We start from the raw sequence: 25039 nt of genomic DNA on the forward strand, positions 1-25039 counted from the left end.
TGGTTTTACAACAGATGGACTGTATTGGATTGCAGTCTTTTCATTTTGTTTCAGCTTGAAATTATCCCAGACTTTGAACACTTTCTGTCATCTTCTTTGGCCTGTCTCCTCTCTTTGCCCCTCACTATATTCTCCTTCTCCTTCCATTTTGAAATCTGCTCTGTCAAATCACATCTTCAGTTTTAAGCATAGCATATTTGTAGGTGTCTTCTTTACGTCATGTGTCTACGGCATAAGCGCATTGCGCCACAGTGATAATCATCCGTGTGAAACACAGTGTGCTGTATACAAGCTGCAATCTCCAAGGCTAAAACATTTAGCCAAAAAACTGCAGTTCCTTGAATGGCCATTTGAGGCTGGCTCCAAAGGTGGGTCGATCGCCATAGATTCCCATGTTAAAATGCCCAACTTTACAGCAGAAATAAATGTGTTTGCAACCTGGTTCAAAAAATATTTGGGTCTCTATAGCTAATTTCAACATTCATGACAACTGAGCGGAGGCAGAATTTTTATATAACTCACCTGTTAACATTTTATTCAGGCTTGAAGTAACACATATTTATGGTGTGGCCGCTTGAGTGACAGGTTGTCTGCAAGGCATCACCACAGTCTATGAGTCAGATCCACCCTTTGTTGATCCACGGCTCCAACCTCTCATCCAAATATGGTCAATTCTGGCTCCAATAAAACAAGATGGTGATGGCCGACATGCTGAATTTCAAAAAGGGAGTCCACAAACCAATAGGTGATGACATGGGAGCTACATCCAGTATTTTATACAGGCTATTTCTGCATATAGTTATATGGGTTGAACAAAGCTTTGATGCAGATTATTTGCATCAGTGATTTTTCAGTAATTGAGTTATTCAAGTTTCTTAAACAGTCATTGCAGCCTTACTTGATTCTTTAATCAGTGCGATCCTCTGCCTTCCATGTGCAGAGCTCGCTGGGCAATGACACAAAGTCTTTGCACAGAGGTTACTGGAGACCAGATGGTGATGGCCTTTAAAGGGTGGCTCCATGCATTTCGAAAAGCATCAGATCAGAGGGAGAAAGAGGCAGAAGTCTCCTGTGTCTCATTTCATCCAATATATTTCAAGGCTGATACAGTCTCTTTTTTTTTTTTTTTTCACAGAGTGGCCTCTGTGGAATACTGAAAGAGTGAGGGGAGACAAACGAACACAAGACTCATGCTTTCTAGTTCCATCAGGCTGGCAAAATAAAATCATCTGTTTCAAGGTGACAGGGGCTTTGGCTTCATCTCCCCAGGAACCTTCAATCTCTTTCATTCGAGGCGTATTATTTTCAGCCAAGAGGCATCCTTTGATAATTTCACTTAACCACCGAAAAAAGAGCTTTGTGGCATGTTTGGCAGCAGGGTGCTGCTTCACATCTTTGCCCTACTATTAAACAGATGAATTGATTGCACACTTTCACCTCTGGTAATACTGCTATTAATACATCCACAGTTAATACTGATGGTACTAGTAGCACAACCTCGGTGGCAACTGTGAAAACGGAACATTCATGCAAACATTAAATACACTCCATAAAGCACTCGGAGTCACCCTAACAACCTTTGCAATGACTGCAAACTCCCCAGCAAACACCTGGCAACATCCTACCCAAGTACACTAGCAACTGCCAAGTAAAAGTCAAAAAGGCAAGCAAGCTTATATTTTCTAAAATACAACTTTGAAAGTAAAACATCGATAAGCAAAGAAACCTTGTACGCTGAGTCCGATGCATTTTATTACTCTAGTCGTAACGAGACAAAAAGGTACCACCCTGGCTGTCATCACTCTCTGCCCGTGTTTTGCATTTGGCATCATGGCTGCCTGAGTTGTGAAGTGCTTCTGTGCAGCTATTTAATCGCACTCTGCTGTGAGCATCATTGTTGCTGTTGTGTATTTCTGGATAGGCTAACATTACCTTCTCTTTGTCGTGGAAGATTTCAAGAAGGACATCCCTTCCATATATTCCACTCTCTGATTACAGATGTATGTGTCCCGCAGGTTTCGCCACATTTCCTCCCTTCCTTTCCAGTCAAAAAAGCTCTCTAATGGCTTTTGACGGATGTGGAAAAACGCAGAAAAACAAACCTGTTCCAGAAACTTTAATGATGGACAAAAGTTTTGGAGTCAGCGTGTAAACATGGTTGACACAAAATGAGTCATATTTATTTTTAAACGTGGCAGTTGCAGGCGAAACATATGGACTTGGTGTGAAAATACCTGAAGAATCACACTAGCAGCTCTGTGAGGCTATACTCAGGCTGTAATTAGTGGTGCTTTGAAGAAAATTCAAATGAAGGCATTGATGATGGTGCTAGAGAAAAAGTCAGAGGGTCACCAAAGGGAGATTCATCATATGGGGACCATTTAGAATATAGAGTATAACAACTTATTTAATGAATTACTAGAAAATGTGTACAAACCAGAAATTTGATTTTAAATTTAAAAAAAAAAATCAAGAAAAAACAAATGTTTTCAAAGATGCTATTTAAAGATGTGCACCAATCTGGCTTCTCCCTGACTTTACTGGACACTATATAGTCGCTGAGGTACACAGCAAAAACATAGTAAAGTCTGGTGTGCTGCCCTGCCACTGGAGCAGTCAAAGCTTCCAGCCCTGAAGACCTGAAATATTATTGGTCACATGACACACCAACAATGACCTTACAACCATGCACAGTCGTTACAGCAATCACCTAGCAATCACCTAGCAGCCATCTATCAGCACCCTAGGGACAACTTCAAACACTCAAGCCTAGGCACCCCCCAACACCTGAACATCTTCTTACAATGCCCTAGCAATGCGAGGGCAAAGTGTTAATCATGTATTCTTATTCATATTCCTCTCAGTCCAGGGAAATCCTTGGGTAATCTCACCTATTCACTAAGTGTTTTGTGGCATCCTTGGCACAGAGGCGTAGTTTTAAATCTTTGCCCTATAATTAAATACAGGTAGAGGTATCGATTACACAGTTGTAATCTTGCATGGACTGCCATGTGTGTCAAGGGAGTGCACAGAGGTGATGTTAACCTGATAGGAGAAGGACACAGGAATGATGGAGGTGAAGAGGAGCGTTATAACAGGATTTTTCCTTTTCTTCCCGTTGTTTGATGATTAATCGAAACCCATTAGTGTGGAGACGAGGCCAGTGAATTCACTCTTAATTAGTTTCTTTTTTTACCCCTCATTCTCCTTTGCTTTGACACAGGGCGTAGGCACTATCTGCACAATGAGGGATTGGCAACCTGCTTATCTGATTTTGCTGCGAGTGTCGTGCAGCTGGCATTATTGCTGTACTGTGCAGTATCAGGAGGCTGGTACCTCACCTGGGGCTTTAAAATGCACTGCTTTATGTGAAACCAGATGCACACACACGTACCCGCACACAGTGATTCATTTAGCAAACTCAGCAGAAGGACATTTAGAGGTGGTGTAGTGGTATTCACTCTTTAAGCTCAGCTCTCGGCGGAGGTTAGATCTGTTGGGGAATGGACATGCTGAGATTTAGCAAGTAAATCCAACCCCCCCCCCCCCCCCCCCCGACCACCACCACCACGGCTCCAGGATCAATGTGATCTTTGTTATGAGTGCAGCAAAGGAACGACACACCCACCAGCACTTAATTAAAAAAGATCTGACACAGATACTGTTCTCTGACATAGTGTCTGCCCCTGACCCTGCTGCTAATATCTGAACCCAGGGTGGGAATAGGTTCAAGTAGTGTAATTGAGGAGGAGGCAATCCATCTAATCCTGCCATTGTCAGCACTCGCCCTTCCCCTTTTCCCTTGTATTGCTTTTGCACTATTCCACAGGGAAGATTATAGACCTGTCAGCTTTTACTTATTTATGTTTTGAAACACTAAAACACCCTTTGTTAGCAAATTAGTCAAACGCTTCATGGGAAAAACTCCTAGTAATCATAATTTATGATATGGGGCACTTTTTATGACTATATTTTGTACAGATACTTAAGCAGCTAATTAAAATGTTTAAAGCAACTCAAAATTATTTGGCACAAAGCCTGTTACTGTATGTTTGTTTGAGCTCAAATTAATTCAAAAGTATACACAAAGAAATCCCAGCACATCCTCATTACCGAGAAGTTTCTGAGCTGCCTGTCATAGCAGGAAAACTGTGCAGCTCTGCTTTTCTTCATACTTCACACCTGGATATAGGCCCCCGCCTCTCAGCTCTAAATCCTTGAAAAGCCTTTTTGTTGTCACAGTCATTCCAGCCAGGTGCTGCAGACTTGAGGTTGATGTGAGGGACAGCTTACAGGATTTAGGAGTTGTCAAATGTAATTGTACAGAGCCAAAGACAAAATGACAGTTTTTTTTTTTTCATTCTCCCCTTCCCCCTCCCCTCATCCCTTTGGTCTAGTTTTGATTGTACTGGTCGTGAGAGCTTCAGGGTTTATGTGGACGTGTTTGTGCAGCCAATGTCATTCTTCACTGAGCTGTGTCACTATTACTGCCCTGTAAATGGATTTCACATGAAGAGGAGTTGCAGCAAGTGGGGCCGATGACAAGGATGGTATCTTCACATGTTATCAGCACTGAAGTGGCCTGATGGTTTTTACACTGACATTATTGATCAAGTGGGGTCCCTGTTAAAAAGATACTTCATTCACAAAATGTTCATTTGTAAATCAGTTAGTCATGTTGTGTTGCTTTGAATTTGTGAAGAAGACTTTTTCTGGCATGCCTCCACTGAAAACAGCAAACATATTCATGTATTAATTGGTTGGGGACCACGCCTAACAACAAAATATCAAAACATCTGTTTACAAACTCTCACACAACCCGAGCAGTATAATCCAAATCTCATTCATCCAGTCGTATGCTCAGTATCTCTCAAACACTAAATTTCGCTAAAAACTTACTGTTTAAAACTGAAAGTGAAACTTATCTATGCTCTCTTCAAATCCAAGGCCAGTTTTTCTAGGGAAACTGCATTTGTTTGGTAAGCACTGAGCATACAAATGGACTAAGACTTAGCTGTGGGTGACATATTTATTATACTGGATGTATCGCAGCATGTTCCATGTGGGATGTATAAAATTACTATATTGTGAGCATCAAGTATAAATTGTCATGTTTTTTTTTTTCAAGCTGCAAGCATGAGACTTGCTTCAGTGTTGTGCTTTCTTGCTCTCTCTTACGGCTCTCTCCCTCTTACAGACAAAAAACCAAACTCATAAAAATGATACGTCACACACACTCCACCACCCATCCATACCACTCTCGCCTTGGCGATAGTGTGAGCAGGTGAGGCAGGTGTTTTTGTATGTGAAGGGCTCCTAACCATGACTATTAAGTCGCATTTTGCGACCATAAAGCACCAGTGCAACTTGCAAATATTATTAATATACGGACTGGAGAGCTGTTGGTTTGTTTCCCATTCACAGTGAATAAATCCTCAAGTTTAATGGCACGGTGGTAACAGTTTAACTTTCTGCTAACTGCTAGCATCTAACTGTGACTGGGAGCTTCAAGATCACAGCAAAAGGGTCCATGTCATTGGTTCGACAGCCCATTGGTTCGACATCCCATTAGTCCGACTGTCCGCGGTGCTGAACGGCTTGCGGCGGGCGTATGGTGCGCCGTGACCGGCTTGAGGCGAAGCAGGCTCACGGCTTATGTGTTTGTCACTTTCTTTTTCATTTTAACCCACACCATGATCTTTTCCTGACCCTAACCAAGTGGTTTTTGTGCCTAAACCTAACCAGACCTTAACCACAGGGCATCATGATGATTTCGGAACGGACTTCGGAACAATGAGTTTAATATGGTCGGAACAATGGGATGTCGAACCAATGGGCTGTCGAACCAATGGGCAGTTCCCCAGCAAAAACACTTCCGGCCCAAGACAAGTGGAGTACTTCAGAATAAAAGCACCAGTGGTTCTACTTTGATTTATTTCACTTTATTGTAACAGCACTATGTTTTACTTTAATATACAACAGTAGCTACTTAAACTTTATTGTAATTGTTTATTTAGTAGTTTAGTATTTTAGTAGTTTTGAAGAGATTTCAAAATAGCGAGATATTTTTTTGTGTATCACAATGTATCCTAAAAATATTGCAATACTATTTATATGCCATATCATCCATTCCCTCTTGGATTATGCTGCACGGATTGTGTGAGAGTTTGTAAATGCATGCTATGTCATAGTTTGCTGCTGCTGAATATGATTCCAAATAAATCAATAGATCAATATGTTTGCTGTTTTTGTGTAGGCATGCGGGAAAGTTTTCTTTTGAAATTCGATTGAACATGGCGTGACGGTCATTTTGTGGGTGAAGTATGCCTTTAATCTTGGCCTTAACATGCAGTTACAATGCTAAGTTTTACTGCCACTGCACTTATGTCGTTCAGTCGGAAGTGGACAGCTGGGCCGTGTCAACCTTTTGGGTGTTACTGCACCTCAGAGGAAGACTCCTCTGACTGCTAATCTTTTATTAAGCAACACAGTCTGGGCTGTGACATTTACATACTCTTTTCCCGAGCCAATTAAGCTCTTGATGTGCTGGTTATTATCACCAGGCCAATAATGGAGATTAGCAAAACCACCTCAGTTATTCAGACCGTGGTGCTTATCTTGTCTTGCTCTCAGAAGGTCATCGATTGCCATGATCCTTTCCCACAGTGTGTGAGCAGTCTCACATCTCTGTCCTTTGTGCTCCTCCAGACCTGCGGGAGATAGTGTTCGTCATCCAGAGTCAAAGCAACTCCTTCCATGTGAGGCAGGCAGAGAGACGGAAAGCAGACCTACTGAAGCAAGCGCACGGTCTCACAGAGGTAAGAAAACATGCTTCACCTATGCACACATGTTATTATTTTGGAAGACCATGTGAAAGCTCACATACGTTTTAGAAGACATCACTAGCAGCAAACATCATATCTGAATATGAGTTGCTGTGAGCTGCAACAACCCTCTTGATTGGAAATCCATTTGGGAGAAAGAACTCCTAACATGATTTCACTGTGTAGAAATAAGCTTTACCAAGTGTTTGCCATGTGTTACACAATTACTCAGTACTGATAATTTTAAATATTGAATGATAGAATGAAGAATTATTCATGGTATCCTTCATATTAAACCTCTTTCATCCAAAATATGAAAGTGTGGTTTGAAATATGCAACATTCTCAGCTCCTGGCGATAGTAAATGATGTTCTTACTTATAATTTTATGTATTTAGGAAATGCAGACATTTGTGCAGCTTTGATGCTCAGATATGTATCCCTCTTCCCAACAAATCAACCTTCCATTTCTGGCCTCTTGTAGGTAAATTTTTAATGAGAAGTGATGATCATCCGAAGGCATATGTTCATAAGTAATTCCTGATTAGAATTCAGATATTCCAAAAAATGGCTGGAGGAAAGAATAAAACCTTATTCTCTCCTGGGACTTCAGCTCAGTATTTCATGCAATTTGTAAAATATCAGTAAGTAAATCAGCATTATGTCAAAGGAAGACACGCAGTACGTTTACAGGTCACAGTGCCTTTTTGCTTCTGTTCATTGAATCTCTTCAGAGCCAGATGAAATGTGGTGTAATACACGAGTTATATTCCGTGTGGTTAAATAGTGAATGCAGCATCGCTAATGACAATATTACAGTAAATTAGATGAAGGAACTGCACGCTGTGTTTCTTGCAGCAAGAGACCAATTTAGATCCCCTGTTTGGGTTTATATTTCTGTGGTCTTGGATTTGTTGTTGATGTCGTCTCTGTCTCTTCGGCTGCTGGATATCGCATACCTTTTTATCTACACTATTGACTGGCTGTACCATACAGAAAAAAATAAATAATCACAGTGAATCATTATTTCTCCTTTTAGTGCTCTTTTTCTTGTCTAAAAAATACTTTGTGCGCCACACAATTTAAATTATGGATGCACCGATCTGACTTTTTTAGTCCCAATACCCACACCTGGGCTTTTGGTACACCGGTGTCTCATTAATTAGCTGCATGCCTCACTGGGTGGAAGTGACCAGGCAACATTAGGCTTGACTTAAAGGGATATTTTGCTCATTTTCAACTAGCTTTGTATCATAACAATGTGGGTGGTATCTGTAAATAAACTGTGATAAATTTCCTTCCATCCTAACAGCACCCAGATCTCATCTCCCAGTTGATCTCCCAGCTGAAATTGAAAGTCATCATTTGGTGGATTTTTGCTGGCTGTACGGTTGTAGCTCGAAGTACAGCAGCAAGTGCTTTTGCTCAAACTTCCGCATTTTCATATGCCCACCACATTTCATATTCTTTCCCTCAAACTCAGACTAAACTCTGATCAAATGGTAAAACTAGCCAGTGCTGATCAAATATAAGCCAAGATTCTGTTACTTTGTTGCCTAATTCTCACCTACAATCTCCCTAGAAACATGTTTTAGTGCACTGTTTGGCTGTAATATGAGAATTAGTGAAAAAGAGGCAGGCACCACACTGTTGCCTGTATTGTGAAAAACAGGCTGCCTCTGCATTGCCCATTTCTCAACTCAAATGTCTTTAGAAACATATTTTAGCTTACCGTTTAACTGTGCATTCCCAGCAGGCAGCCATATTGTCTTCCTGTGTCAAAATGGACAAGCTCACATTACATCACCCACTAACACCAGTGTTTATTGGTTCAGGGCAGCTTAGTGCATTTTGGTGGTTGTAGGTTTTCTACCTTTTGAGCCTCCATTTTCTGTGGTCATGTAGCACAAATATTTGCATCTGTCTACTGCATAGACAGCCCAAAAAACTCCATCATTCCAGCAGTGAAAATTAAACATTGCTTTCCAATGAATACATAGATACAAAGTGACCGAATTATTATTTATGATTAATAAATCATGCTCCAGCAACTTGGTAATAAAAATATTCAGAATAAACAGGCATTTTAAATGCAGGAACAAATCGGTCAAAATTTAAACAGAAATTAGATTTCCAGTATAAAACAATGCAGGTGTAATCATACATAAACATAGAAATTAACTGAATAGATTTGTCCCTCTGTCAGCAATATCCAGTCCAGCTATTTGAGTCGGTATAGCCCCGGTATCCAATGTCTGTGTCGGATTTAAATACCATGCTCTCAGAAAAGTACTGGAGGCCTGATGTTTTGTTTGTCTCCTGTTCTTCTACAATAACTCTGAAATCCTTTACTCCACCTTCAGCAATACAAAGAACAAAATACATTCATTATCATTTAAATCTGATAAGTCAAATTTGTCCACAATTTGGAAAGATTGTTTCTTGTTTCCTGTAATGAATAGTGGCATGAGTTCGTGCCAGTGGATAAGATTTGTCATGAAAAGATTTAGTTACACTAATGGACGTCAGATTTCATCAGATGAGACAGACTTTATGAATACCGCATCATGTTGTGTTTGCATTTATGATCTCAGAGATGTCTGGAGTTTTAGTATCTGTTGCATGCAATTACATAAACTAATTCCAGGGAGGATTTTAATCAGCAACTTCTCCAAGAGGCAGCTGTAAAGGCTTGACAGCCTTTCAAAATGATATAAGACCCAAAGACTTCATCCAAATGAGTTATCTGCACAGAATCAGAGTGAAAATACCTTCAGCCTCAGGTGTACCTGGAAAGCACTCAGAGAGCACATGCTGCACCTCTACCAAGGCTGCACAGTCCTCAAATTTATTTATTCATTTTTTAATAAAAGAAAATGTTCAAAATTTGAATAGAGTCTGGAGCTACAGCTGTACAGAGGATCATTTTACCTCCCAAAAGCTTATTTCTACACAGCTTGAAAGGCTACAAAATACCAAATGGAAAAGGGCATATGCAAAAGAGAGATGAAACAGGGAAGGGACAAAAACAGCTTTATATATTAATACTTCTATATGTTTTATAATGTTTATATTCCATTGCATGTTGAAATTCCAGCTTTTGCATTTAAGCTTTTATTTCTGCATTAACGTTTAAGTTTTTCTAGTTTTTGTTTTAGGACCTTCACTTTTCAAAGGTCCATTTTTCAGATATAAAACTTAAATTCTCCAATCCATCTCAAGCACTGCCACCCCCACCTAAAGTCAAACACCAGTTACAGCCAGACATCCACCAGTTCACTCCCACCTCGGAGGCACAAACACACACGCTTACAATCTGCTATTTGACAGTCTCAAAGTGTGTTCGAGGGATACTGAAGGAAGAAGATCAAAGACATATAATACAAGAGATCACTTAGTTTGTAGCTGTTAAACATGTTTGATGAACAGTATCTTGTGGTGCATTGCCATGGAGAGAGCTTTGCACAAAACCCTTTTCATGTCTTGAAAATATCTTGAGATCAGAAAGACACTGGAGACGTAAGAGAACTGAAATAACCTTTGATTTCAAGTCTTATGCTCAAAACCGAAGGTTCAGGGTTTGGTTAAACTGCTGCCATCCAGGCTTTTTTGAATTTTCTTTTCTGTAGGTCAGGAAAAAAATGGCTAGTTTCCAGTGTCCAGTATTGTGGTCAAAAGCCTTGGCGCGGACATTTGTGGAGAGATAGTAGGTCAGCAGTATGCCTCATAGAAGTGGTGTACATCATCTGAAAGCTGGGAACCAGAAGATTAATTTGAGATGCAGCTCAGCACTGTCTGTCAAGATTTTCCAGTCACTAATCTATCATGAACATTGTGTTTTGTTTCAGCCCCAACTCCAATTTTAAAGTGTAGTGTACTATAGGGGCTTAGAACATTATGATGGACATATATGATGGCTATTCCCATGCTCAGTGATGTCTCATAAGTTGTTGCAGCAATTTTTTAGGTGGTTACAGTGTTTTGATGATACATTTGAGCATTTTTCACCACTCAAGAATTGATAGAAAATAGTAAAAAAATCCCTCCAAAAAACACACTAAATGATTTAAGGCTGACTTGGTGTTGCTAATTATGTGAAATTTCAGAGTTGAAGATTTATGACCTGATCACTGCACGTATGAGACACATATACAGTGTGTTTTTCTGTCTCTGAGCCTTTTTCACCCTCAGCGGATATTTCCGTTTTATCCTCGTGTAGCCATGCAAGGTTTTGTGATATCCACAGATTTACACAGACAGGAACTTGCGCATTCTGTGTGGCAGCTCACAGCCCATGTTCCTGCAGTCTGACATTCTGCCTTCTGGGAGGAATTCACATTACATTTACACAGTATTTTTGTCGTTTAGCCAATGCTCATGTCCACAGAGATGCATATGTACAACAGAAAGAGATTAAACTCAGAAACCTTTTACAGCAGTAGTGCAATACACCATGTTTCTAAACTCTTTCTCATGCATCACTTGTATTTAACAAGTTATGCATTTAAAGGTACAGTGTGAAGGATTTAGGGGGATATGTTGGTTGAAATTAAAAACAATAAGTGTGTTTTTTTTAGTATAAGATCACCTGAAAATTAGAATTGTTGTGTTTTTTGTTACCTTGGAATGAGATAATGTTTCTACGGTAGCCCAGAATGAACAAAGCAAACACTGGCTCTAGATAGAGACATTCATGATCAATTACCACTGAAGAACCAACCAGGAGAAATGTCAGCAGGTTGCAGTCTGAAATCCTCACTGCTAAATGCCACACTGTTCCTTTAAGGAGCCACTGTTATAAAAATATTTCAATATGGATCCCTGTTCCTCAGTTAGAGATTTGGCCCTCATTGGCATCAATGTCACTTTTGACTGCAGCTCATCACTGAAGTGGATTTGACAGGTTGCTATCTCCAGTCTCCCCTCCGGCCCTTCCTATGGGTAAAAGCACAGCTTCCTGTCTCTCCATTACAGCTAGGTCTTCGTGACCCCCATCTTCTCCCAAGTCACCAAGCAATTGGTGTCTTATTCGTTGCACGCATGTCCACACATGGACCAGCTCTTATCTGTTGAGGAGTCTGCAGCTTGCACACAATTGCCGTAAAAGAATCAGCCTCTTCTTATCGAACGCCTCCTTCATCACAGGAATGTCAATAGCTCTTTGAAGCAAAAGCTTTGTTCTTCAGATTGCATTATTATCTGAAGACAGCACTTCTTCTATTCAACTTTTCTCTTAGTTATTCTTTTTATATAACAGACATGGTGTGAACGCGAAAGAGGGAGTCATTTAATAAAACATGGTAGGTGTCATTACACCATTAGCTTTTAGATAAAGTTCATAAGAGACAAGAGCTAACTGACTAATAGGGTTTAATAAGTGTAAACAGTGTCAGACTCATCCCCTAAATCAAACAGGCTGCTGTTAGACAGAGTGGCTCAGAGGAGACTGTTCCCCCTGACTTCCTGCATGATGAGTGGACCATGCTGTAATGAACCACAGGATCTTACGCTCTGCTGCTTTGTTTTCCTCACAGTGTGAAACATTGGCTCCCTCAGACAATCCTCACACACCTTCTACCATCCGTCCTCGCTGCAGAAAATATCACTGAAACAGATTCCTTTTATTTGGAAGTGATTATGTGAACTGTTCGTGTCCTGTAATATCCTGTGCTTGTTTTTTAGTGATATTTCTTTCTTACTTACAGCTTATTTCTTAGTGCAAGGGCGAGCGAGAACAGTAACCCTGAAGGCAATATGGGTTTTAAAGGATAACAAGCTTTATCTCCTTAAAGGGACAGTTCACCTCAAAATAAAAAAATACATATTTTTCCTCTTATCTGTAGTTCTATTTATCAGTCTCGATTGTTTTGGTGTGAGTTGCCGAGTGTTGGAGATATCAGCCGTAGAGATGTCAGCTTTCTCTTGAATATAATGGGAATAGATGGCACTCAGCTTGTGGTGCTCAAAGCGCTAAAAAATACATTTGAAAAACTCAACAGCAATGTCTCTTTCCAGAAATCAGGACCCAGTTGGTCAAGGTAATCTGCAGACATTGCTGTGAGCAGGTTTATGTGGGAGCTATTTTCTTTCTACCAAACCGCCAATGGTATCATCAATGAATGTATGAGAGGCTTGTGACAGCACGAGATAAAAACAATAATGGCGTCCTCTTCGGCTGAGCTGTAACTTATGTAACTGCTAGCTCATTGGTGCTAGGTGAGCTAGCAGTAGCTTCTATGCGGTGATACGATTGGTGGGTGTAGTTCAGCAGAAAGAAAATAGTACCTGAAACTGCTCACAACAAGGTCTGTGGATTATCTTGAGTAACCAGATCATGATTTCTGGAAAGAGACATTACTGTTGAGTTATTTACTTGAAGCACCACAAGCCAAATGCCCTCTAGCTACATTATATTCCCGAGAAGGCAAACAGTGCTAAGGCTGGCAGTATGCTGCACTTGTCATATTGTCAACCTATCACATTAAAAGGATCAAAACCAAAATATATTAAAGCCAAGGTCAAACTGCACAATATGAGCCTGATAATGGATTGACCCAACAGACGTTAGGAATGAAAATGAGGTTAATTTGATATTTGTGACTACAGGCAATATAAATAAAATTTACTTAACTTGAAAGGAGCATCCGGTGCAACAGCTGGTCAATGAATCTTGTGTAGTGTGTCCTAGTGGAAGAGAACTGACACAGCACTTGGGATGCCTTGTGTCTTTGAAACAGAGAGACTAGGATTTTGCTTTCGAATCAACCTCTGCAGTGTGTTCTGTGAAGTCGGCCTGTAGGCAAAGTGAAAATGGGAATGATGTTTTGTTTAATTTCAGAGAACCTGTAACCATTTTCATATCACCCTCTGGTCAGGAGCATTATACCAAATTAATCATACCTGTGTGTGCGATCACAGCCACCCTCTGCACTGACTGGAAAGAAAAAAGACAGAGCCCACTTTCTCTGACAATGGACAATGAATTATTCCAGGTCCCCCCCCAGTGTGTATACATATGTAAACATTCATTGTTGTTGCAGTCAGGTGTACAGTAAAGACGTTTCCTTGCTTTTTACTGTTGATCTGCTGTAGGTGTGCAAGGTGGCCAGATTCATAGTAAAGAAGCAACATGTCAGTGCAGCAGTGATCTGTTTTTAGACAACCATGGAGTTCGGTGGTACATCAGACTTTGGCAACACAGGAATTGCCTGAGGAATAAATTTGATGTTGGTTTTGGTCTTTTCCTGGGATTTGTTGACACTTAAAAGACTGTAAAATATCACCATTGTTATCAGACTTTGGCCACTTTACAGTCTGTGTTCATTTTTGTCAACATACCACAATATTGCGGTGAGGTCAAGCAGCGCAGATCTTTCAAATTGCATTATCATGCAGCGATAATGTAACATTAACGAAAATAACAGTAGACTTGATGTTCACTGGGATGGATTAATCAATTCAAGCAAGTTTTAGCAGAGTCTGCTAATAGATTTTCATATTTTATACATGAATAGACAATTGTTTGATGGTAGAAGAATATAAATGGTTATTTTTAATGTGGAGTGTATGTGAGCTGTAGAAAAAGGGCTATAACATACAAAACCACTGTTATGGTCCTTTAAAGGAACAGTGTGTAAGATTTAGGCAGATTTAGTGGCATCCAGTGATGAGGACTGCAGATTGCAGCCAGCTGAAACTTGAAACCTTGAAATCCAGATGCCCCGCCCCTAGCAAATTCGAATTTGCTCTGCACGGGGATCTGGCCTAGCAAATTCGAATTTGCTCNCTGACAGAGGCGGGCTCTGGGCGGGCGTAACATGATGACGACAGCGCTGTGCCGTAGGAGTCGAAAAGTAAACAGCCAAGATGGCAGCTGCCGAAGGACCGCGTCCATTCAATTTAGCTTTGGAAGAAACGCTAAGCCAACTACACTTATCTTTTTCCTTGACAGAGGAACAGGAGACTGCCCGAGAAGCCTTCGTTTCCAGGAAGGATGTTTTTGCCGTTTTGCTGACTGGATACGAAAAGCATAATATATCAGTTAGCCCCACTGGTCGGCAAACAAATGGGGCTTACTGCAATGAATACGTCACCTTGTTTTTTGCTCTGATTGGCAATCGTGCTATCCAATTCATGCGGCGGCATTTAATATGCCTCAGTTAGTGCCGACCCTTGGGTAGTAAGGGTGTATCGGTGAAGGCCAGACTCAAAATCTTTCTAGATTTGAGTCTGGATTTCCAGGCTACCTTGAGCGTTCATTGTTCAGTGTTTTCTCACATGCTCTCACCACCAAGGGGCTGCTAACTTTGGTGGCCATCATTAAAAGCAGAATGTTCCCATCTTGAGCCAGTGTTTGGTTTGTCCACTCTGGGCTATTGTAGAAACATGGCAGTGCAACATGGTGATCTCAGTAGATGAGGACCCGCTCCCTATGTACAATAGGCTCATTCTAAGGTGACAAAATCATGATGATTCTCATTTTCAGGTGATCATACACTAAAGAAAACACACTCATTATGCCACTACTGCCAAAATATACCCCCCTCAATCCTACACACTGGACCTTTAAGTAAGAGACTGGAAAGTCGGACCGGACAGTGTCTCTAAACACCAGTCGGACCGGACAGTGTCTCTAAACACCAGCCCACCCTTAAGTCCTTTGCTGCAGACAAATTGCTTGCAGTGTCTTAAGCTTTGTGTGTCGGTTGTACAGATAATAAAAATCACTGTATCTCTGGTTTGTGTGTTTTGTTTTTTTCTTTCAGAAACCACCGGTGGTTTTGCTTCTTCACAGTTTATCAGATAATGAGGGAGACTGGAGTATCCTTCCTCTGCTGCCTTAGTAAGTATCCCAGAACTCGCAGGATGGAATGAGCATGCCATTAAACTAAAGATTTAAAATGTTGACCAAATGTCAGAAACATTGGGCTCTCCTCCTGCTGAGATTTTGGAGGTTATATTTTGGTTTTGAGGACATATTGTTAGCCACTTTTTAAGGCTGCAGATTGCTGAGAAGCAATTACCCACATAAAAACTGTGATTGATTGCCTCACAGTCTGATAAATGTCTTCCTAATGTGTCTATAACTGCAACAATAAACCTATGACTGCAGTTATCCAGTGGCCTGAACAGCATGATAATGACATTAGTTACAGTTGTCTACATGCTTGGGCCTTCTCAGAAATCCAATATGTGTTCAATAATTGTTGGAGAGATGTAGAATAACATAACATAACTTCTTCCATCATACAGATTTAGGACATAGATCACCAACAGCACCCTGAATCATTACAGAGCCACCCTCGCTGAAAGAAGTCTGTGTGCTTGTGATATTTATTTTTTTTTGTCTTTCTGCCCTCTAGGGAAAACTGTGTGGCTGCCTTGATCTGACTGGGTCAGGAGCCTCAGTTAGATAGTTCCTCAGACTGGACTGAAATGATAAAAACACTGATTTTTTTTTGTAGGGTTTATCTGTGCATGGCAATGTTCCATTTATTCTTGTTTTGTTATTAATCTCTGGTTTTGATGATACTTTTTTTTGTGCATCCTCAGCTTATCTTCCTCCTTTGGGAAAAACTCATCCTGGATTGTATTTCTTGAGGAAGAAACAAATGTGAAGATGACTAAACTGGTTCAAGTCCTCGCAAAATTTGACAAGAATAAAGTAAGTGTATAATATTCCCTCTAACCTCCATCTCTCTGTGTGTTTCTCTTTGTTGCTCTGTCTCTCTATGCCAAATTCATCAGCGAGACAAAAGCTTCCTGTTTGGAGCTCCAGTTTAGTTGATCATCGGTTCAATTAAGTGATACAGTATCAGTTTGGCTCCGGCTCGGCTGCAGCTGCTGAGCTGCACTGAGCGCACATTGTAACCTGTCAGACATGTCGCTCCAGTCTCTGCTGTAAACCTAATTTAAGCTCTGTCTTTCCACTCATGAAATTATTTTTCTTGTATGTGGGTCGATGTGGTAGGTCGAATATAAATATTGCATAAACACCGCAGTCAGATAATCATAATAAAAAGATTTTTGCTTAATCAAGCTCAGCAAAATAGCTTTCTCCATCAATAATTTGTTCGTTTATGAATTTTTAAAACAATCCCAATAACTAGTGCATTTTTATGGTTCACGGGGCTATTGTGTTGCTATTTGTGCTTGTTGATAAGCCTTTGTTACGCAAGTTTGAGCTGGCTTTCAAGTGAAACAGGGCCAAAAATGATGTTAATTACACTTTGATGTAAAGCCTACAGGAAAAAAAAATAACTTACTTTTATCAGCAAATGCTGAAGTTTGCTTCAGTCTGTCTCAGAGCAATGCTGCACAGAAATAAATGGAAACCTTTTTATTGTTATCTATTGTTGCCATGTGTTTCCTAGTATGCTGGCAATCTTCAGTGTGAAGAATTAAAACACACGTCTATAGTTGCGCTCCTAAGGGAGAGGGGGGTGATGGTGAAAATAACAGAAAGCTGATATTATGGTTTCATCTTTTAAGCCAGTGCAAAGATATATTTTGAAACTAGACAACCAAGGCATCCGTTGGTAGCAACCACATTGGCATAGTTGGTCTGGAAGGGGCCTTAACACGCTCCAAATAAGGCAAAATTTTGGCAAGGGACCATCTGGCATGGCCATTTTCAAAGGGGTCCCTTGAACTCTCACTTCAAGAAATCTGCCTAAAAATGGGTTCTATGGGTACCTGTACTGTAAATCTCCCCTAAACTTGAGAAGGCTTGTTCCAAGTAAATGCTATGTTTCTTATGATCAGTGTGCATCTTCAAATTAAAGCTGTATATTTGTCTTTTGAAGGAAAAGGAGAACCAGCCTATTTAAAAAACAATGAATCACCTAACATGTAAATATAACGCATTAAAACAGGAGTGTTGTGGAACTCAAAGTGTTAACTATGTCAGTATTAGTCTGTGCACATCAGATAATTAGTTGAAATTACTGTTAAAAAAAAGAAGCCAAAGTATAACAGTATATGATTCCTTAACTCTCCATATTGACATAGTTATCAAGCAGCCTATATACTTTAAAAACATGTGAATTCCTAAAATTCAGAATAGTTTTCATTTCAGTGACACCATGAAAAATTTCTCTGAACACAACCATCTTCTCATCTGACTCTTAAATAAGCATATTTCCCCAACTGTTGAACTGTTCCTTTAAACTTCATGTCATTTAACTCTTTGCAGGAGTTTCTCTGTATACAGTATAAAATTATTTTTACTCTGGATATGTAAATTCTGATGAGAGCCTTTTTGACTACAATATCTAGTATCTTTTGAACTTTCTCCCATCAAGAAATCTCATTATTTTCACAGCCAGTGACAAACTTAGTCACCGGAAAGAATTTCAAAGATTTTCTTGCCAGCACGGTGTTGAAAACTCCCAAATTAGGCCAGAGGCTCAGTATGTTAATGGTAAAAAAGGCGTTAAAAAGAAAAACATCTCAAAGTAAAAAGAACTAACCTGCACTCCTGCTGACTTCCTGTCGTCTACTTCTCATTTATCAGGAGTGGTTTCTTGGTAAGCCCCTCCAGGACGAGGAGTCGACCATCATCCATCACTACGCGTTTGCAGAGAATCCCTCCATCTTTAAATATCCAGATTTTGCCGCTGCCTGGGCCTTAAGCACCCCCCTTGTTGTTCGGTGAGTATCTGCAGTAAATCTCTTTGTCTGTGAAATTGAGTCATTGAGTTTATATCTCTGCAGTAATATTTTTTGAGAGGTTATATTTTGTCTTTATTGCATATTTCAACCAAAAATCTGTGATTTGTTTTTTTTTAGGCTTGCAAACAAAGTGAAAGATGAGCCACTTAAATCTGACTTCACCATTGATCTGAAACATGAGGTGAGATAGCATGCGAGTCACACGGTTACGTTCAGACCTGTTGTGTTTGGAAAGTGATGATGAGGCTGCTGGTTTTCAGCCATTTTCTAACAATTTTCTCATTTCTCACACTCAAGCCAGCACCGACCTGCTATAATTTATTTGCACAAAAAGCGCAAGGCATGAAATCCATCTAACCTTGAAGCAAAATCTCATTACTTTGGAGAATTGTCATGGTGCTGCATTGAGGTTCTTATTTTTATCACTGAAATTCAGTCAGGGAGGCATCCAGGGATTTCGTTGAGTAAACACGGCATCAGACATATCAAGCAGAGTCTGGAAAAGGTGGTTCGGTTAGAGATGGCATGAGTTCAGTCCTAGAGATTCAATTACAATACTGTATATTCTTTTGTTTAAAAAAAACAGGATGCAATGCATTTTATTTCCTGCTGAGGTTTCATTTATAAGTTGTTTCAGAATTAGATTAAGTCATATTTTGTTGCAGATGAATGGGCTTCCAGACACCAAGATGCACATCACAAATTATGCACATGCAACCTCATGCAAGTGAATATGAAGACAGCTGTTATGCAAAAGTACAGACAAATATTGCATGAATCTTCAATGTCAATCCAGTTCACTGTCAGTAGATTAGCTCCAGGCTCTAAGTCGGCAAAACATCACAGTTTCTAGTTTCTGTAGTTCCTTATTCTTTGAGACAGTTGCCAATGTTCAGACAGCTCTGATTGTACTGTCCTCATTATGTATTCTTTTACTGTAACGTCTGGATCTCCCCCGTAGAATAGTTCAACTAAATCCTAGATTTTATGTTATTCTTCAGAAAGAGGTACAGTAACATTCACCAGCACTCAATTTCTCCTTCTCCATCATCCTCTTATATCTTGTCTTAGTCATCTTAAATATTACATTTGCTCATTGGAGTTTTGTTGTGAGAGAGAAAATGTTATTTACTAAAGAAGAAGACATTGCTCATCTCTTCTGTTGAGTTTGAGATAACGCATTAATGTCTGAAAGATTGCATCTTGTCTTTGGCTCAAAAACTTTAAAGGATCAATCTGTGTTATTACAGGTTGCCTTGTATATCTGGGACAACGGGAAGGGTCCACATCTCACTGCTGTTCCTGAGCTGTGCACTGAGCCGGAGGACTCTCCTCAGACCCACCACTGTGCCACCACTCTGAGCGTCGAGCCACCTCTGTGTGTGAGTGTCTGATCTGTGTGCAGATCAATTAGATTTTCTCCAGTTCCCGGGAAACGGTAAGGGAACAGAATTAAACATAAAACAGAGGGCGCTTCACTATAAGATGTTGGCAGTTCTGTGATGATGTATGACACTCCGCTGTCAGCCTTCGTGCCCACGGCCACATGGAAGCAGCGCCAATATTTCACCGTGCAGCATAGCCTTGAATGTTATTGCGTCATACACCATTCAGTGGAGCATTGTGCTTTAACCTAAGAACACTGGAGTCTTGGGCTTGTTTGCTTACTAAATTTGATTAAGTCATCCAGAGAGAAAGAAGTACTTCCCTGTTGCTAAGCAGCATCCTTTTGCGTCCTGTCATTATCTAGGGTTGCATCTCATTTTTTTTCTACTTATTTTTGATATTCATCTAAATGCATTCAAGTTTATCAATCTTCAACACTGACTTTGTGTCAGCTAACATTCAAAGTTGTTTTAGGGTTTTGGCTAATCTCCCTCTGTTAAATTCATCCTTTCATCATTTCTGAACCAAAGAAGTCAGATTTCATATGCAACTTCAAGTTGTGCCCAGCTGGTGACTAACCAGCTCCCAATTACTCCCTCTCCTTTCTTCTCGTTATCTCTTTTGTTAGCCATCTTACACACATGCTCATCAGAATTTTGTCACATGAGCATAGCTGTTGTATTTATCATAAGAAAAACCTAAATCATTCCACCTATTTTTTGATGTATTTAAATAACAGTGTCTGAGGGATATGTGTTGCTTGTTAATAAGCTGGCTGTGTTGTTTCTCTGTGGTAATAAAACATTTGTAGCAAAAGCATTGGAAATTTAGTTATTTAAAGGAACAGTGTGTAAGATTTAGTGGTTTTTACTGAAGGTCGAATTATCCTCAGATGTCCCTTCCTCTCTAAAACAAAGACAGAGACAAGGTGATTAAGAAGAGTAAAAACACAGAATAAAGCAAATATAACATTTCATCAAATATCCTGTCTCTTATTGTGTATTAAAGGCTTTATTACAAAATTAGTATTGAGCTTTAGTGGTAGATCTCAGGCGTAGTTTCCTGTTTACTAGATGATACAGAGAAAAGATATTACAGTGGGTTTTATGTGCAAGGGAGGAATATCAGGAGGCAGGCTGTTTCTTACTGTAGAGTAATCCTGCAGGAAATAATTGGCACTATCTTAAGGCCATACTTGATGTTGTGTAGCATCTATGTGGGAGCCAGTGAGTGGGTGTGGCTGAGGGAAAACTCATAATGATGGAGACACAAAGTAAGTAAGGTCGGTTCACTCTGTGTCACGCAGAAAGGAGTCTGCTTTAATCATCACTGCCAGTGCACTAATGTTACAGTAATGTATTTTTCTGACCATGGTGGTGTGGTGTAGTATAGGCGTGCTTTCTCACATGATATCTGATCTATTGTGAGTGTTATGTTTGCTCTGGTTGAAAGAACAATGGTTTGTGAGCCGATCAGAGTGGCCAGCCATTCTTTAGCAGGCAGTTGTTGACCCCGCATGCAACCTAATGCGATCAATAATGTTGGGAATAACGGATGTGTTGAGAGTGGGTGAGGCGAGTTGAATTTGGGATGAGAGAGCTGCAGAAGAAAGTGTCCCAATTCTGATTTCTCCTCCTTCCCTTCTTAGTTTTGACAGAAAAAAATCCAATCTGATCTTTTTTTCCCTTTTGTTTGTGATTCAAACCACATACTGCGTGTGCACATGTGGTCGAGATTCTAATCCGTGCTTTTCGCAGTCTGAATTGTCAGAGTTATATTAATGTGGTTTTCGCCTCCCAATGGAAATCACCATCCTCATAAAACGGCATTCATTTGACCAGAAAACAAGACAGAGTCTCGAGCAGCACAGCGGAGAAACATGAAGGTCACAGGTTTAATAAGTATTCAGGGAGAAGTTTCCATTCAGACTAAACAAGAGGGGACGTATCGTAATCGGGCCAGTGTTCGAAACACTTGCAAGACAAATTGCCAAGCGGGGGCCACAGCCGCACTTGGCTGCAGTGTCAACAAAGAGTCAAGAGCCTCAAGAGGCAGATTCAAGGAGGCGAAGGATGACAATCAACAAAGTGGCCGCGGCAGCAAAACATGTCTTTTTTCTATTTCAGGCAATAAACTTATTGTGATGTCGCTGCTCTCTGCATGCCGGACATTTCAGGACAGATGCTTGTTCAAATTTGTATCAGACATGAGTCACTTTGTAAAATGAGTAAAACAGAGTAGAAATAACAAAAACAGAGAATGAGGTCTGATGAGAAAACTGAAAGAGAGCAGTAGAGCTCATAATAAGAATGTATTCTGAGCCTCACTGCGGTTTTCTAGGTCTTAGGTCAACAGAGTGTCTTTGCCTACACACTCAGTCCTGTAATACTTGAATGAGGTGCTGCTTGTCTGTCTGACAGTTGTGTGGATAGCAGTCGGTGCAGCTGGAGATGTTCAGATACCTTTTTTTCCTTTTGATCCTTGATCCTTGAACTTGCCTATCGGCCTATACTGACTACCTATTCAATACCATTGCATTTAAAAAGAAGAATTACAGCTGTGTATTACTAACCCTGTACGGACTGGAAATGATTGCTATCATTCTTGCATGGCATGGCTTTGTAAAACATGAATAGAGAGAATGAATGCTACAGAACTTTCTTTTATTATCTAATTTGACACTTTGCAAACAGCTTAAAGGCGCCGTATGTAAGAATGTGGCCAAAACGGTTACTGCACTCAAATTCAAAATACTGCCGCGAGTTGTGTCCGCCCAACACTGGCTTCTCTGCTGCTAACGCTGCTGCCGGGATACAGCGGAGGAGGAGCTGGCTGCTAATGCTATGTACTGGGACACTGCTAATGCTGCTTGCCGTGCTGCTAACGTTTGTTTCTCAAAAACATCAGTCGGGTTGATGACCCACCTGCACATGGCCTACAATGTATGATCGAAAATGAATAACAGTTGAAAGTATTCGAAATGTCCATCCCCGTCTAGCTATGATGCTAGTTAGCCAACTTTGGCTAAAGCTTACCTGTGGAGGAGAAGAGTAGCCACTTCGACATCCGATTTCAAATTCTTCTTTGCTTTCAACCATCTCCACCGTTCAAAAGCATCTCCTATATAGACCCTCGCTTTGCCTCAAGTTTTGTCTTGGCGTTTTTGGGAATCAAAATGAGGTCGTTTGGGTTTAGTCGCACCGTCAGCCATTGTAGCTCAGTTGTAACTGTAACTGATGCTGAGACTCTACTGACTGCGTGACTGGTAGACGGCGGTGGGTGGCGCAACAGGCCAAAATTCAAAACATAAACATGATTTGCAGACTGTAAAAAATTTTTTTAAATGCAAATATTCTGGCTGTACTATTGTTGTCGGTGAGATCAGTATGTTATCTGAACATTATTCCTTAGTCTCATATAGCTCCTTTAAGTTACACTATTCACTGGACATCAATTTGTCTTCACCACTCTAACACAGTGGTTGCTGGTGGTAGCACAGTGCAACTTGCTGTGTAGGCTACTGTTTTAGAGCAGTAGCAGTGATTAAGAATTGATTTCCGAGAAAACCGCCCTTTAATCCGGGTGTGATACTACTTTAAAGTTGATTAATAAATTATGTGGAATCAGATCGATGCATGGACTCACGTACTCGCCAGTACTTACAGAGAATCATCACCTAAATCTGAGGCTCCCCTTGGTTTTACAGAGCTTTACTGTAAGTTTCAGCTCATTTTTTAGCTGTTGGACCCAAAGCTTTACTGTTTTGGTTCAATAACACTTGTCTTTTTTGCATAAGCAGCACACAGCTGTTTGCAGCCAAAAAAAAATATCAAAAAAACCTACGAAGATATCGGCTCTCTTTCATAGACAATTTATGAAATCAGTCCTAATGTTACATTGTTGCTTGGTATGAGAATTTGACTTTGACCAACAAAACCAGGCTCAGTAGCTTTATCAGAGTGTCTGGTAAGATTTCAGGTCAGAGTCAAGCCCAGTTGTCAGACCTACAGAACAAGCAGATGCTCAGGAACACTGCTTCTCTTCTGGAGTGCCGAGACCTCCCCCTTTGGTTAGAGTTTGATCTGCCACGCTCAGGTCATCCTTTTAAAGTGCCTGTTATAATGTTTCCTCATCCCTGCTGTCACTCAAATATTGAATGGTAGATAGTATTTACCTGTTGTCTGTAGATTGCTAATTTGCACTGATTTCTTACATTGTTAACTTCATTTTTGACCTGGACGCTTCTGAACCACTCTGTAAACTATGTGCTGTTCTTGTTGTCCATCATTATTAGAGTGTTTTATAGGAATCCTTGCTGCTAACCAATTCCCTATAAGGGATAATAAAGACACTTTAAACTTTAGACAGTCTGTCCCAAGACACAGTTAGTGACAAGCTGGGGAACTGAGTGGAGCATTTATTAGCTGAAGAGCCAGATATTTACTTCTGGAGCTGTTTAAGACCAAAAACATAACTAAAAGAGATTTAATATTAGACTCCAAACGAAAACTAATTTTGTTCTGTAACTGCTGGCTGTGTAAGAAAGCATTTGTTTCCTAACAGTAAGTAAGTAAAATAATTGAAATAAGCCTTAAATGCAGCCCTTATTTGTATATTATTGTTAAAATGTCCGGCTTTTGGTTTTAATGTGATGCTCAGGCTTCATCTGGGTGTAAGAGACGGTTACTGTACATCACGTCCTGTCTACAAATGTTCTTGGAAAAGTGATGGTTTGTGCAGCAGCCGATGACACTTTTAATGTAGCGTACATTTTTAATGCATTCTGTCTGTTGTTGATTTAGTGAATCTTTCTGTGTGACTGTTTGAGCTGGTGAAAAAAAAAAACATTCCAGCCTCTTCCGTCTTGGACTGTATGTGGTAACAAAGGGCTCAGACGTGCACACAGAGATGCTCCATTTTCAGTTTCATATTCTTTCTCGTTTAATCTATCATCCTTCGCTGTCTCACTTGTTACTTGTCTTTTTATTCCCAAGGCTTTTACATTTTGCAAATGTACACCCAATTCAGCATAAAGTGCTGAACTTTTTACATATGCTGCAGTGTTATCAGCGGCTGTATGTCTTTAGTTTCAGAGGGAGAGCCAAAGACAATCAGAGGGCCAAATGACCTCAGACCATTTACAGAAATATCCAATTC

General features: G+C 40.2%; 1 protein-coding gene across 3 annotated transcripts in view; it reads left to right on the forward strand.

Annotated features, from left to right (window-relative positions):
- The window catches only part of b3glcta (beta 3-glucosyltransferase a), an 86334-nt gene that overhangs the window by 41314 nt on the left and 19981 nt on the right, over window positions 1-25039 (forward strand). For all 3 annotated transcript variants that reach the window (XM_050071957.1, XM_050071968.1, XM_050071975.1), the window contains 6 exons: window positions 6709-6818; window positions 15589-15665; window positions 16376-16487; window positions 18339-18475; window positions 18614-18677; window positions 19747-19878. In XM_050071957.1, coding sequence (XP_049927914.1) covers window positions 6709-6818; window positions 15589-15665; window positions 16376-16487; window positions 18339-18475; window positions 18614-18677; window positions 19747-19878 — 632 coding nt within the window. The remainder of the gene's footprint in view (window positions 1-6708; window positions 6819-15588; window positions 15666-16375; window positions 16488-18338; window positions 18476-18613; window positions 18678-19746; window positions 19879-25039) is intronic.

This window comes from Epinephelus moara, chromosome 2, assembly GCF_006386435.1.
Source record: "Epinephelus moara isolate mb chromosome 2, YSFRI_EMoa_1.0, whole genome shotgun sequence".
Lineage (NCBI taxonomy): Eukaryota > Metazoa > Chordata > Actinopteri > Perciformes > Serranidae > Epinephelus > Epinephelus moara.